General features: G+C 45.5%; 1 protein-coding gene across 1 annotated transcript; it reads left to right on the forward strand.

Moving 5' to 3' along the window:
* The first annotated feature begins 3,500 nt into the window (after positions 1 to 3,500).
* Positions 3,501 to 13,473, forward strand: NRIP2 (nuclear receptor interacting protein 2). Its single transcript, XM_006891373.1, has 8 exons — positions 3,501 to 3,514; positions 4,421 to 4,580; positions 4,648 to 4,842; positions 9,948 to 10,100; positions 11,898 to 11,980; positions 12,388 to 12,509; positions 12,745 to 12,797; positions 13,381 to 13,473. The coding sequence occupies exons 1-8, from the start codon at positions 3,501 to 3,503 to the stop codon at positions 13,471 to 13,473; spliced, it is 873 nt and encodes a 290-aa protein (XP_006891435.1).
* Positions 13,474 to 15,879: the final 2,406 nt, after the last annotated feature.

Raw genomic sequence — 15,879 nt, forward strand, 5'->3', positions numbered from 1 at the left:
GCACACTGAACGTTTTAAGCAGCATGGAGCAGAATAGGGTGATATGCCATTCTGTTGTAGAAGAAGTTGAAGCTACACAAGTTAGGTACTGGGTTAAGGGGAGGTGTCTGAAAATTCCACTGGAATTAACTCTAAAGAATGAAACCAAGATCTGCGTGGGAAAGAGTTATAGAAATGTAATCGGTGTTCCTTTCAGGTTTATCACCTCCATCAGTAGAAGGTTACAGTACAGGGTATAAGAGTCAGAAACCTGGGTGTGATTCTGGGCACCTCTTCACCCTAACAGCAAATCTCAGACAAGTGTCCTAAAACTTAGCTTCCTTATCTGCAAATGGACACCATCATAATTCTATTTTGTCACATAATCGATTGCAGTGGTTATGAAGAAGACTGCACAAGTTTGGTCTGTAGAAGCTTGGTGAATTGTTGGTTTGTCTCATGTGCTCGTACCTTATTGCTATCTTGGTCAGACTTCACCTCTAGGGATCAGGGCTTGGGTGAGGGACACATCCTCAGTGTCCAACACACATAAGCAGGTGCTTAAATGCACTTTGATGATGGTGAAAATGAAAAGCTGGAAGCACACCTCTGAGCATTGATCCAGGGCCCTGAAAAGTTTGACAATGCTAAGTGTTGACGTATTGTGATGGGAAAGTCTGCTGTTAGGGAAGTCTCTAAAGTACTCAAGAGCAACGGTGTCTCTTTGGAGATGAAGGTGCGCCTGATACAGGCCATGGTCTTTGCAATCACTTGTTATGCATCAGAGAGCTGGATAATGACTAGGGAGGACAGAAGGAGAATTGACACCTTTGAGCTGTGGTGCTGGAGAAGAGTATTGAATGTACCATGGACTGCCAAGAAAACAAACAGATTCATCCTAGAGAGGGTTAAACCAGGCTACTCCTTGGAGGCAAAGATTCTGGGGCTTCGTCTGACATACTTTGGACATGTTGCAAGGAGAGACAGGTCTTTAGAGAGGGACATCATGCTGGGTAGAGTAGAGGGACAGCACAGGAGGGGAAGACCCTCTATGAGGTGGATTAATTCAGTGACTGGGGTAATCAGGATGGGTGTGTCAGAGGCAATGCGATTGGCACAGGATAGAGCAGGGTTTAGGGCTGTTGTACATAGGGTCGCTATGAGTCGCAAATGACTCGACGGCACATAACAACAACAACAACAACAACAACAACAACAAGTGTTGATGAGGAAGGGGAGACAAGGACCCTCACTGCTTCATGAGCTGTTCACTCGAGTGCCCACTTCTCTGCAGAACAATCCAACAATGTCCAAAAAAGATGAGGAGGTGCGTCTGACACCAGCAATTCCATTCCTAGGGATATCCTCGAGAGACACACTTATACTTTCCTCAAGGGGGATGTGTACAGACAGGTTCATCATCTATCCGTAAAATCAAAATCAAAACAAAACAATATTACCTATGCAACCACTATGGAAGGCAGTATGAAACTTTCTCAAAAAGTTCGAAATAGAAATACCATTTGGTCCAGCAATTCCACTACTGGGAATATACCTTAAAGAAACCAGAACTGCCACCCAAGCAGATACATGCACATCCATGTTTTTTTTGCAGCTTTGTTCACAATAGAAAAGAGATGCAAACAACCCAAGTGCCCATCAACAAACGAATGGCGAGAGAAGCTGTGGTGTATTCACACAACGGAATACTATGTGGCATTGAAAAACAAAGAACTCATGACATATTATTCAAAATGGGTGACTATGGAGGACATTATGCTGAGTGAAATATCTCAGTCACAAAAAGACAAATATTGCATAATGCTACTGTTATAAAACAGGACTGACGGGGGTTTGGGGGGCAACTAAGAAAAGAAGTGATAAATAATGTACACAACATTGAAACAGACGAGGGAGAGAACTGTTTAAAAGGAATATATGGCTAGTTATTAGTGGCATGACAAGAGTCCAGAATAAGAGCTGCACAGTAAAGTGATTTTGAGTGGGGGACTGTATAACAATGAAAAAACTTTTTTCCCAAAGGAAAAAGCAAACTGGGGGAGGTAGGGACAGGGAGGAAAATATGCAACAATGAATGAGGAAATTCAAGTTCTTTATAAACTTACAATAAAATCTCCATTAAAAAAAACCCCAAACAAACAGAAAAACACTGCCAATAACCTAAATGTCCTAAAGGTAAGATATTCACAGTGGAATGCTATCCAACTATTAAAGTGAATTAATTAGAACTAAGCATACTTTATTTGTTGTGTACTGTTGAGTCAAAACCAACTCATAGTGGAGGGAGGAAGTGAAGGAATTGGGAAAGATCCAGTGGTAACCTGAAAAGACGGGATGATAGGGGACATAGATCAACGGTGGCGATTGGTTTTATAAAACACAATGTATGGAAATGACTGTATGACAATGTGAACGGAAGAGTGTATAAAACACATGTATATGAATGAAATATAGTCTATACAAATGTTATATGCAAACCAATATAAAGTAAAAATATATATGTAATTAAAAAAAACAAAACAAAAATGACTCATAGAAGAAGAGCTGATCCTCTTGAGTCATGGTGTTGGAAACGAGAACTGACTGAGTCTTAGAAAAAGTTCATTAAAAAAATTAGAAAAGAAAAAGTTCATCCAGAGTGCTTCTTAGATAGGAGGATGACTAAACTTCGTCTCACATACTTGGACATGTTAGGAGGGGTTATTCCCTGGAAAGGGCACCGTGCTTGGAAAGTTAGAGGGTCCTCTTTCCACTTGGAAAGAGAGGGACACCCTTGATGAGATGGATTGACATGGTGACTTCAGATACGGGCTCAAGAGTGTCAGAGAGGATGAGGCTGGCCAAGGACAGCATAAAGTTCAGACCTGTTGTACTTGATAGCACCTAACTACCACAATATTCACACTTAATAGATGAATTTTACGACTATGGGAGGGGTGAGCAAACTTTATAACATATACTGTGGGTGAAAGAAAAACCAAACTTGCTGAAATTGAATTGATTCCTACTCAGAGCGATTAGGTTTCATAAAAATACGGCATTGAAGTCTATGGGGGAGAGAATAGTCTAAAAGTATTATATTTTAGGGCATTATTTTTATCGTAGGAGTATGCAATGAGGGTTGTAGAGTGGATTATATTGGGGGCTAGGGGGTGGGATTGGGGGAGGTGCGGGGGGGGATTGTGTACCAATGAGGGAGTTTTTCTTTTGCTTTTCAAGGAGAGGAGCAAATGGGGGGGGAGGGGGGAGGGGTTTGTGCGGGGAGAAGGGTGCAACAATGAATGAATGGAATCCCAAAATCTCTGTAGATGTTCATTGAAATGAAAAATAAACAACCTACATTTAAAAAAAAAATGGGATTGTTCTTCTTTCTTCTATAGAGTCCCTGGAGAGTCAAAACCTTTGGGCTAGCTGCACAACTCCTTATGGACTATGCCATCAGAACTCCCTGGTGGGTTCAGACAAAACTAAAAGAGATATTACTTAGGATATATGCACGGATGCATGAAGAGAGGTATGGGACTGACGAGTCCCCGAGGGAAGCAGCTAAACATGCAATAACTAACCAATAGTTTGGTGGTTTGAACCCATCCAGAGAAGCTCAGAAGAAAGGCCTGGCATCTACTTCAGAAAGGTCAGAGTCATGATAACCCTGTGGAGTGCAGTTCTACTTTGAAACACGTGGAGTTTTCTTCAAGCAGAATTGATCTGACTGATTTTAGGGGAGTGATCAACATCGAACTTAGGAGAGGATGTCATCTGGAGGTAGAGGTACACAGGAAGTTTCATCCCTATAGGCAAGTTTATTTTTCAAATTGAGTAGTGAGTAAAGGATTTTGGTTATATTATTTTTTAAGTTCTTTGTTTGAAATAGAACATTTTTTAAGAGCTCAGTTTTAAGGAGTTACATATAAAAGATGCCAAGAAGCCAGGTCATTATTTATGGGAAAGTTCATAGCTGCTACTGTCACTCTCTAGAATCCAGAACTCATCTGACATCTGCCAAGTTGGTCAAGGAGAGACCCAGACATGTAAAAAGAGAAGGGCATTTTGATGTTGCTTTTCTTTATCCTGAACCCAGTTTCTGGCCTGCACCCCGGGCCCGGGGCTACAGAGAAACACAGATGGAACAAACAGCTGGGCAGCCCAGGAGGAGACCAAGAGGGCTGCAAAGTGGGACCAGGTACTCAAGCACATGGAATCACAGAAAGCACGCAGGCAGCTGCCCACACATACTGACACAGACGCTGCCATTCAAAAAACCTGGCACAGGCACCCTGGCAGTTGACACACAAACACACCCCCCCCCCCCCCCCCCCCCCCCCCGACACACACACTCTCTCTCTTCCTGGCTACTCTGACCCCAGAATCAAGGCACTGCAGCCCTTCCACCCTCTCTCCTGGTACTGGGTTTTTCCAGCCCGAGCCTCACTCCCTCTACTGCAATCTCTGGAAATTGGTGTCTGACGTGGCTGCTCCTGCACATTATTTATTTATTTCCTTCTTTTCTCCCGCGGAGACCCTCCTGTCAGAAGGAGAGCTGCAGTCCAGGAAACGGAGACTGGAAGAAAGCTGCAGGGGTACACAGTTGCAGAGGACAGAGGGGAGAACAGCTCAGAAGCCCCCACACTGCTCCTCCCTGGAGAGATCATGAGTACCGGGCAGGAGGCCAGGAGAGATGAAAGAGAAAAGGCTAGGAAGGGACAGGAGGCAGAGCTTCAAGACCGAGCCCACCTGAGCCAAGAGCGACGCCTCAAACAGGCCACCCAGTTCCTGCACAAGGACTCCGCTGACCTGCTTCCCTTGGACAGCCTCAAGAGGCTCGGCACCTCCAAGGACTTGGTGAGGCAGCCCTGTCCCCTCCCTGTCCCGAAGATGTCTCCCTGCCCCTTCCTCTCCACTTTCCAGATCCTGAGGAAGGGGTGGGAGACCACAAAGTCCAGACCACAAGCTCCCAGAATCCTCTCCCTTGCTGAGCACAGTTCCTACAACTTGGGGGCTTCCCTTTGACCACTCTCAGGCTCTCTGTTGGGGGTGTTTCTATGATTGTAGTGGTTTTGAAGGACCTTATTCTCATCACCTAACTTCCCCACCTTTCCCTTTACCAATTCAAGGCTGATCTACAGAATCAGTGAGGAGCTGTGCTGTTTAGTAGAGGCTCAGAGGAACACAGGAAGCCTGGGGCAGACTGAGCAGGCCTGGAGGGTGGGTTAATATAGGACAGTGGTTCCCCTCTTCTCCTCAAACTATAGATTTCCACATACCAGATCTGTCCATTCATAGACCCACATAGAATTAAAACATTAAGAGTCATCATCCTTAGAGAGAATCAGGGTTTCACATGTCTGTTGGCGGATCTCCTGGTCTCCTGGAGGGCCCCACTCCCTCTCTTATTGGTGGAGGGCCTCTCTCCAGGCTCCTTTCCTGCCACTTCCTTGAGGATTTTTGGTCTTCAGAGGGTGTGGGGGATGGGGTAACACCAAAGAAGATAAGTGGGCCTGTGGACATGATGCATATACAGCCATCCCCCCTGAGAGATAGTGCTGGTTAAGAGCATAAGCTTCAGAGCCACATTGCTTGGGTTTAAATTCTGTCTCTGCTACTTGCTATCTTAGGCAAGTTATTTTATGTCTTTGTGCCTTAGTTTCCTCAACTGCTAAATGAGGATCAAGATAAAAGTATCTACCTCTAGGGTTGCTACGAGAGTGATATGAACTAATCCATCCAAGGTAGCTTAAAACTGTGCCTGGCTAGCAGAACAAGGGCCTCTGGTGGCTTAGTGGTAAGGTACATGATTTAAGTCCTGGGAGCTGCTCCCTGGGAGAAAAATACGCAATCTCCTTCCATGTGATTAATTGCCTCTGAAAGCCCTCTGGAAGGTCAGCTGTGGGTTGGTAACAACTTGATGATACCCAACAAAAAAACAAGGAGCTGGAGACAAAGTAAGTGCTGTAGTCCTGAGAATACAGGAGCAGATCCCCGAGTCAAAGACAGGAAGATCTTCTGGGGCCTGCCAGGGAGCATACTGTCGCCTCTGGCTGATCTAGAACTTACCTCTGGATCCAGGATGGGGCACTCAGCAGAGACATCTCTGGAAAGTTGAGGCTCCTCTGGCTGCAGCCTCCTTCTGGGAATCTGGAGCAAATTCAGCCCCTCATTGCCTTTCCCTGACTAGTCCTTTATTTCCATATTTCTCTAAGACAAGCTATCCAGGAAACCAACCCAGGGTCCAAACTGTCTTTTAATCCCATCTCAGCATCCCCTAAGTAAGTGATGTGACTGGGATCTAAACTCAGAGGACTCTCAGGGGTATGATTCCTCCTGCAAACATGACATGCACAGGGGAGGAACAGGAAAGCAAGCCCCATGGCTCCCAGCTGCAAGGTTCCTGGTCAGGTGGCCTCTACTCTCATGCTATGCCTTTTTATTTCGCTCCAAAGAAGCAGCTCCATTAACAATGCCATCTAAGAGCACAGAAAAAGGGACCGATCCAGCCATCTGATAAGAACGTCCTGGGCTTCTCACTTCTCCTGTCTCAGGATCTCCCATACTGACCCTAATAGTTATCTCCTGTGGATGTGGGGGTGAAGACACAACAGACTGGGAGGACCTCAGGAGTATCCCTCCCTGGGCTCTCTCAGAAGCGACGTGTACAGAGGAGGTCTACAGCTAGAGTTCATCTGTGGGAAAGGCGGGAGGGGAGACGGGAACTGGAGAGTCTATTTGTCCTACCAGTCCCAGCGCTCAGCGATTGAGGCTCTGTTCCCAGATCTAGTCTCCTGTTGGCAGCCTTGCTGGCGAGGAGCGGTCTCAGGGGGCTCATTAAGCCAAGAGTACAAAAACAATCCCAGGTTCTCACGGAGAGAGTACAGGTTAGGAGGGGTATGCAAAGACTAGAGGACTCCACTCATTGAGTGCCTAGTATATGCGGGGCTGGGTCCTGAGCGTTAGAGATGAATGAGACACAGGCCAGACCCCAAGGGCTCTCCAGGGTAGTGGGAGTGAGATTCACAAATACTATCTGTGAGCATGAAGAAGGGAGAGAAAAGAGAGAGAAGGGGCACTCACCCCGCCAGATGTGTGTGTCGGTGGAGGAGTATGAAGAAGTCAGAGAGGGCTTCCTGGAAGAGGTTGCACATGGAACTTTAAATTTTTTTTTTAACTCTTCTGAATATAGTTCTTGAGCAATATGTAGGGCCAGCTGTCCTGTCCAATCTGACATAAGGAAGAGTAAGAAAGAGGAGTTTGAGGAAGAATGAACAGGCACAAAGGCCTGGAGCTGAGAAACAACCTGGTATCTGCCTGGGCCAGTGCAAGTGACAAAGGTGCTAGGTAGATTCTGGGAGTTGTGTGGAGCCGTCACACAAGACTCAGAAAGCGGCCAGGTCTAGGCTGTGGTTCCCCAAGTATGCAGTAGGGGAGGGGAGGGACAGCAAGGGCAGGGCTTGATAAATTTTAAACAGGGTAAGTTTTCACTTCGGTGCTTTAATTCCATGGGTATCTCACTAAAATTTCTGATTCAATAGATCTATGGTAGTGCCTGAGATTCTGCATTTCTCTCTTTTTTTTTTACTTTTTGAGTGAACGTTTTCAAAGCTAATTGTTTTTCCAATACATACATATTGTGTTCCATGGCGATAATTGCAATTCCCACCATATAAATGCACTCTACCCACTTCCTCTGTTTTCTATTTCCATTCATCCATGGTTCCTATTTCTTCCTACCTTTTGAGCTTTATCCCCAGGGAAATGCCACCCTTGTGACTGAGCATGATTGATTGGCTTAAGCCACATGTTTTTTCTGGCATTGTTATTTTTTATTATTATTTATTATTGTGATCTGTTGAGTCAAAACCAGCTCATGGCTGATCCTTAGTTTCAGAGGTTTAGGAGACTGCCCATCTTTCTTCCATGGAGCTACTGGATTCAAATTGGGTGCCTCCTGGTAGCACAACTTTTTACCACTAGGCCAACAAAGCTGTCTATTGTTTTGGCTGAAATGACTAAGGGCCTTTTGGTTGTTGTCCTGTGCTGTTATGTGTTGTTGAATCACTCCTTGGCCAGGTACCTTACATGATACATGATCTTATTCAATACTTAACCGAGCAGTAACCTTGCCCTATCTTGAGTTAATCTTATTGTCTCTGACCCAATCCCAATTCTCCAGTCAATCCATCTCATCCTGGTTCTTCCTCTCCTGTGCCGTCCCTCCACCCTTCCAAGCATGATGTTCTTCTCAATGGATTGGTCCCTCCTGGTCACATGCCCAAAGGTATGTGAGACAGAGCTGCAAAATTCTTGGAGCAGTTTGGTTTCACTCTCTTCAGGACCAACTTGTTTGTTCTGGCAGTCCATAGTAGATCAAAACTCTTTTCCAGCACCACAAAAGCATCAATTTTTCTTCTATCGTCCTTAGTCATTGTCCAGCTATTGGATGCATAGCAAGCAGCTGCAAAGACCATGGCTTGTATCAGGTGCACCTTAGTGTCCAAACTGACATCTTTGTACACTGGGGAGGTCACCAACAACAGATTTTCCCAATGCAATTCATCTTTTGATTTCCTCACTGCTTGTGCCAAGACTGTTGATTGTGGAACCGAGTAAGCTGTGATTGTCAACAACCTCAATCTCCTCTCCATCTCTCATGAAGCTGCTGATTGGCCCAGTGGTGAGAATCTTTGTTTTAGAGATATTGAGCTTCAATACATATTGAAGGGGTTGCAGTCCTTAACCTTCTTCAGCAAATGCTTCATATCTTCCTTAGTTTCAGCAACTTAGTATGAGAGAGAGTCTGTCAGTCTCTACCAGATCAGTAAGCTTGGTCTTTTAAAGGTTTCTAAATTTTGTTCCACATGTCTCTCCCACTTGTCAAGGAGAGGGACCTCTGGCGGTTCAGTCCTGAGTTTCGCTGGTAATCCAAAGGCTGCTTCTCTCCACCAGCAGCTCCATGGGAGAAAGATGGGCAATCTTCTACTGTGCAATTTAGAGCCTCTGAAAAACAGCTAGAGGGTCAGCTTCTGAGTTGGTTCCGACTTGATGGCAATGTATTTGAGCTTTCATCAAGGATCTTTTATTATGATTCCTCTCAGAGGGCTGAGACAGCATGGCTTCATCTAGTTTTGGTCTCAGGGTCATGATGACTGAAATCCTTGTAATACATTTCTTTTTTCCTTTTTTTTAAAGAGTCTGCCTTTTAACAGGATTCCAAATGATGTTCAAGCTGCTGCTCTTAGGAATATATTTGACATAACAAAGGTTGTAGATAATTGATTCTAGAGGCTTAGAACAGATGTGTCTGTACAGGGAGAATATGGAGAACACTTAGGAAGCTGTTCTGGTGGTGTGGGAGAGCCGTGGCGAGGCTTGAAGGACAGATGAAATAGAAAGGAGGGATGAACTCTGTAATAGAGGAGGCAAGATGGTGGTATTTGGGGAGGGACCGGACTTGGTGTCTAGGGGTGAGGGAGAGCTCCAGGATGATTCTCAGTGTCAGAGTTTTGAAGACTTTGACTTAATTTCATGGCCTCATCAGCCCTGGATTCTGAAGCTCATGGAAGGATGAGGTCAGAGGGGGGAAAATAGAACTCTGGCCGAAATGTATGTAGATTTGAGACAAAGTTTTCCCCAAGCATAATATTTACCCTTGGAATGTCCTGTGAGTCAATAAGTCAGTGTAACATGGACAGTTCTCCACTTTGCATTTCTTCACTGTTGCACCATCTATGGAGCCCCCAGAAAAACAGCATTTCTTACTGGGGTTCACTTGGCTTTAGTTGAACTCCTTGGGGATAGACTGTGTTTTCAGTTATCTCCCCTTTTTTATCCTTGTGAGACTCGGGAAAAGGGTGAGGTTGGGAAGAGCAGCAAGGAATACACAGGGCAGAGAAATGGAATGAGGAGGACACTGAGGTTTAGGCTTGTCTGTCCCTGTTTTGTGCCGGAGCCAGCAGCCGCACAGTGTGATTCAAAGGCGCCTGATGGAGGGAAACCAGAGTCGGCTTCAGGGGGAATCTCCCCTCGTGCATGCCCTGATCCAGGACCAGCAGTGCAGCAGGGAAACCAGCCGGCCTGAGCTTCCGGTTCTTCTCGTTAATTGCAAGGTGAGTGGCCTCTCTGGGCTCTGACTATTATTATCAGCCTTATCCGTGACTGGCTCACTTCACTCTCTTCTTTCACTCTCAGGTAGTGAGGGAAGAAGATGCTCTCTCGCTAGCCTGGTAAAACAGTGTTCTATCTTTTTTTGAGACTCTGAATTATACAAATGGTTCACACACGGGGCTGTTAACGAAAAGGCTGGACGTTTGAGTCTTCTCACAAATGTCTAAAAAGAAAGGTCTGGCAATCTAGTTCCAAAAGATCAGTCATTAAAAATCCTACAGAACATAGTTCTAGCCTGAAACAGACGTGTTATCCAGAGACAGAACCAACACAGTGATTTTTACCATCTTTACTCAACCTATCTTCCCTCTCTACAACTCCACCTGCCATCATTATACTCCAGCTCCTTTCCTTGATCAAAGGGTAATAGTTAAATGTGAACAGGAGAACACTTATATACACTCTAAATATATAGATGGTGTGTGCTTGCATGGCTACTGCAGCTCTACTGGAGAGAGCATATACATTTCAAAGTGACAATGGCTTTGTCATTTCTGAAGCTGCTCACCCACTCAGCCATTACTGAATTGCTCCTGATAAATGTCGACTCATTTGCCAGTCTTTGCTCAGTGGTCCTCTGCCCAGAGCACACTCTTCCTGCTTCCCAGTCATCGTCTGCCCATGTCTTACCATCTTTTAAAGCCCAGATGTGACCTGCTCCCTGAAACCTTTTCTGATTTCCCCAGTAGGAAACAGCCTTTCTTTCCTCTCAACTTTTGCAGCACTTTATTCACAACAGTCAGAGAACCTGAAACCTTTCTGTGGTGGAGCTATGTATCTTTGAGTTGATTTCAGTCCAGTGAACTCATGGGACAGAAGAGACCTGCCCTGTAGGGTTTTGTGGGCTGTAATCTCTGCAGGGGCAGACTGTTAAGTCTTTTCTCATGGAGCTGATGGTTGAGTTTAAACCACCAACTTTTTGGTTAACAGATGAGTGATGAACTGTTGCACATCACCATGTTTCCCCCTTTCTATTACATGGCAATATAAAGGACAGGGAGTTCAGGTGGTCTAGTGGTAAGGAGCTGCAATGCCAACCCAAAGGCAAGTGGTTCTAATCCACAAGCGGCTTCGAGGGAGAAAGATGGATAATCTTTCGTGTGATTTACAGCTTCTGCAAACCCACTGGAGGGTCAGTCGAGAGTTGGTTCTGACTCGACAGCAATGAGTTTAGAGTTTAATATAGTATTTTCTCTAGAACATCTCCCAAGGACTAATGCCTTACATATTTACAATAATTCTTCTTCCAAACTTGAAACATGTAAAAGACAGTATCATTGAGTAATACATTCTCCCCTACTTTTGCCACGCTCACAGTCAGTTTCTATACCACTGGCAACGCCTAGTTGTTGGGGCTCTCTTTTCTCCTTCCTCCTTGCCCATACAGGGTAGTTTCATTCCAGCTATCTTATTTGATTTTGTGTACAGTGTACTTATTCCATGACAAAACTGGGATGAAAGACTATTGAGCAGTGAGCAATATGCTCCCTGATCCATGACAATTGAGATCTATGTCAATAACATGCCCTTGAAGCAGGACTGTAGGGGGATGTCAACTGACAGTGAGCGACTACAATGAATTGTCTCCTCCTCAGTACCTAGTTCATTTTCAGTTAGTGTTCAGGAACCCTCCACTGGTTTTAAAAAAAGGAATAATGAAAGGTCTGGTTAAATTGAAGGCTCCAACCCCAACCCATTTTCCTCGTGGCTCATCAAGTCCTCCATAACCTCTTTCCTAGTGTCGGGACCAGATGCTGAGAGTGGCCGTGGACACGGGTACCCAGTACAATCAAATATCTGTTGGATGCCTCAGCCGCCTGGGGTAAGAGCTTAGCCTGAAAGTGTGTGTGAGACACAGGGTTTCTTTGTAGAGTGGTCAAAGTGTTGTGAAAATGAGATAGTGGGGATGGCTGCACAACTCTGTGACTATAGAAAAGAAACCAAAAACCCAGCACAACAACCCAATGAGTTGCACATCTTAAAAAGGTAAATTTATGGTATATATGACCTACACCTCATTAAAACTGTTACTAAAAAAACCTGCAACAAAACAAAACAAAAAAACTGATCAAAGTAGACTGGAAGTTCTGGCATTGAAAAGAAGTTAGACCCTACAGGGGACCAGGGATTGGATGAAAATCTTCAATATGAGGTGGGAAGGGACATCTGCTGATTAATGGGGATGGGGAGAGGCCTTAGGGTAGCCATAACCTTATTTCTCAACCACAGGTTAGAGAAACAGGCCCTTAAAGCCCCAGTTGGGGACCCAGCACCAAGGTCTCCAGCCCAGGTGGAGCAGTTGGAGTTGCAGCTAGGGCAGGAGACCGTGGCATGCTCCGCCCGGGTGGTGGGTAAGTCCTGCCTTCATCTACATCCCAGCTTCTCCTCTGCTCTACCTTTCACTCCTGGGCAGAGAGAAAGACATAGACTAGGCCTCTCAGTCCCTGATATTAGACAAGGAGTTCCCATGAGGCCTCTGATTATCCCTACACTCTGTGCCTGGGGAATGGGGCAGGCAAAGAAGGATGAGTGCAGAGAGGAGCTTGCTGGGCACCTTTCAGTCTCTTCCGTTTTCAAATGTTGCAGATGTTGAGAGTCCTGACTTCTGCCTTGGACTGCAGACTCTGCTCTCTCTCAAGGTAAGTAGGGTGCTAGGATTTGCATTCTTGCATGGGGCCCCACTCAAAGTGCAGGAGGAGAGAGACAGAAGGCACAGGCATGAAAGCATGGGGCAGGTTCTGCCTAGAAAGGCTGACGCTAGAGGCAGGAGGAGTATTCGTTTCAAACTGGCTTCTTTATTGGTGTATGCTGCTAAGTCCAGATTGACTCTGCAATCCTTTAGGAAGTGAATGTCTCTATAGGGTTACCTAAGCTTCACTCTTTATGGAAGAGGACTGCCACACCCTTCTCCTTCCCAGCACTAGTGCATGAAAACAATGGACTTCTCAGTTAGCAGTTGAGAACTTTAACTATTGTACCACCAGAGCTCCTTCTTTAGAAGATAATGATTTCCCTACAAGTGGAAGTAGAGAACTGGATTCCTCCCTAGACAGAGGTTCTGGTTAATGGGAACAGGGGTGGGGTGGAGTTGGAGGCAAATAGGAGGTGGAAGTTGGGGGAAGAGACAAAAGGGAAAAAAGGAGTCGGAGCTGGGGGTGGTGGGAAGGGGGGACTGGAGGTCGGCCTGCGGAGGCCTTCTCTCACTCAGTCCTCCCCTAACAGAGCTGTATCGACCTGGAGCACGGCGTGCTGCGGCTTAAAGCCCCTTTCCCAGAGCTGCCCTTTCTGCCTCTGTACCAAGACCCTGGCCAGTGACTGCTGTCCCAGTCAGTCCCCAGAGGGAAATACCTTGCCTTAGGGGAAGAGTGGTGTGTGTGTGTGTGTGTGGGGGGAATGGGGCATTATGAGAGTCAGGTTGCTGGGGACTGCCTGTCTGTCAGGTCTATTACAACTGACCCCCACCATCCTTCCCCGGCCCCTCTTCAACCACATTCCTCTCTGCTTCTACAACAGCCCTCTTCCTAGGAGGAGCTGCTACTAGAGATGGCTCATGATCGTTCTGGATGCCCTGTGTGTCCTCGAGAAGAGCAAAGCCAAATCAGCACTGTGGAAAGGGATACAGGCACACTTCACTTTAATTTGCTTAACTTTAGTGTGTTTCACAGAAAGCGTATTTTTTACAGATTGAAGGTTTGTGCTGATCCTGCATCCAGCAGACCCCTTGGCTCTATTTTTTTCTAACAGCATGTGTTCACTTTGTGTCTCTGCTACATTTCTGTAATTTTTGCAAACTCTTAAACTATTTCTTAAGGCTAGCACACAGTTACCAGACTACAGTGTAATGTAAACATAATGTTTCCAAGCACTGAGAAACCAAAAAATTCCTGTGGCTCACAGATGGTGACATATTTGCTTTATTGACATGGTGTGGAATGGAATCTGTGGTGTCTCTGAGGTGTGCCTATCTAGGCAAAACGGGGCCTCTGGCTTGGTCCTCGACATGACAGCAACTAGCCTGAAACAAAGTCTGTTGCCAACTGCTCTTTCTACTTCCTTCCAATTCCATTAGATGGACCTGACTTCCACATCCCTCACTTCACCATCTCAGGTACATCATCTCCCACAACTAGACTGCCCCACTTCCCTGATCCTTTTGGCGCCTACCTTTCTGATTCCACACATATCTGCTCACAGGTGAATAGGAATGAAGTGATAAACAGATTTCTAGTGCAACACTGAAGGTAGGATGGTTGAAGAGTGTTTAGCTTACAATGCTGGGTGCTCTTTCTTTGACTACAATTTCTGGGGTCACAAAAGTCTCCAAAGCCAGTGATTGGTTACTCTGTTCAAAACTATGATTACACCTCTAATATTTACTCCAGATATTGACTCTTTTCCCATTGTTTTTGCACCACAGGGGCCTCTGAACTTTGGAGGTCTGTATACAAGAGCCCTTTAGAAGACACTTCTAGAAGGTGGACAATTGGTGGTATAGTCAGTACTCAGGCTTAACCTTGCCAGTATTCTTTCTTATTATCCCTCATCCTTGGTTCTTGAACTTGAATTTGTCCTGCAATCAGTGGCTTCCTATCCCCCCATCAGGCTTTGAGCCAAAGTAAAAGGGCAAGGAGGCTCTTCTGACTTCATTGTGAAGACAGGAATCAAACCTCAAGAAGCCAAGCATCTGAGTGTCTTTCTAGTTGGTCCGAGTCACTCAAGTCATAGATTAGTGGTAGAGGAAGGCAGCAGGTAGCTAACCTGAACTCTGGGCTAGGAACTGGGAGCTTGCTGGATGCAAAATCTTGACCTTGAGTTGGATTAGAGAAGGACCAAACTAAGGCAAAGTAAGTAAATAAGCACCCAGTGGCAATCTCTAAGTTTGCAGGGGGTAGAGGATTCACTGGTCTCATCTGCCAACCCTTAGACTTAGCCTGAGGACTGTCCCTTGTTAAACCCCTGGAACATGGAGGTTGTTTGTGATATTTTTTCTTCCTTACCTTTCTCTGCCAATTGTCCTTAAAAGGAAAGGCGAGGACATCCCTTATCACAGGCATCCTTCTACCCTGGTAACAGAATTTTATAAAGGCTTCCGTCTCCCTCAATGCCTTGCTCCAAGACCTCTGCTTTCCTGGTCTCACCATCTTTCCTTTCCCTGTCTGCCTCCTACTGCTTCTGTACCCACAGATCCCAGGCCTGATGGCGGGCCCTCAGCTTGGCTGCTTCTCCACTTGAATAAATCCTTGTTTCTCTATGCTGATGTCCTTCTCTAGTCTTTCTCCTTGGCTGCCAGCAGCTGAATGGCATCTCCCGCCTTACTGACAGGGACCGTAAACGTGAACCCTTTCCTCAGCTGACCCATCTGACTGAAGTAAAGCACAAGGCAGAGCAACGATTTTCAAACCTGTTTGACCGTAACTCACAGTACAAAATAAATTTTACATTGTTCACATACACATGAGCACACATATGTAATTACAGCCAACTAACACTTACCCATCCTGTGAGTCAGGCATTTTGATGTTTCCTGGCCTGTTTTATTCTATTTCATTTACCTAAATGACCCACCAAAGTATTACAAACTACAATTTGAAAAACGTGGATTCAGAGAACAGAGAATTAAGAGCTGAAAGTACATAAAGGGTTCAAGATAGAATTCTGATTGTGGTCTGGATCACAAACCTGCATTCAGCTTTGAAATGACTACTGGATTAAGAGACAAAA

This window comes from Elephantulus edwardii, unplaced genomic scaffold, assembly GCF_000299155.1.
Source record: "Elephantulus edwardii isolate Elephantulus edwardi_28Jun2011 unplaced genomic scaffold, EleEdw1.0 scaffold00096, whole genome shotgun sequence".
Classification (NCBI taxonomy): domain Eukaryota; kingdom Metazoa; phylum Chordata; class Mammalia; order Macroscelidea; family Macroscelididae; genus Elephantulus; species Elephantulus edwardii.

Excerpts from the sequence above, each read along its gene's own strand:
- NRIP2 (XM_006891373.1), top strand. Across the intron at positions 10,101-11,897 it reads TTCTTCTCGTTAATTGCAAG|TGTCGGGACCAGATGCTGAG; the intron begins GTGAGTGGCCTC and ends CCTCTTTCCTAG. Across the intron at positions 11,981-12,387 it reads GGATGCCTCAGCCGCCTGGG|GTTAGAGAAACAGGCCCTTA; the intron begins GTAAGAGCTTAG and ends TCTCAACCACAG.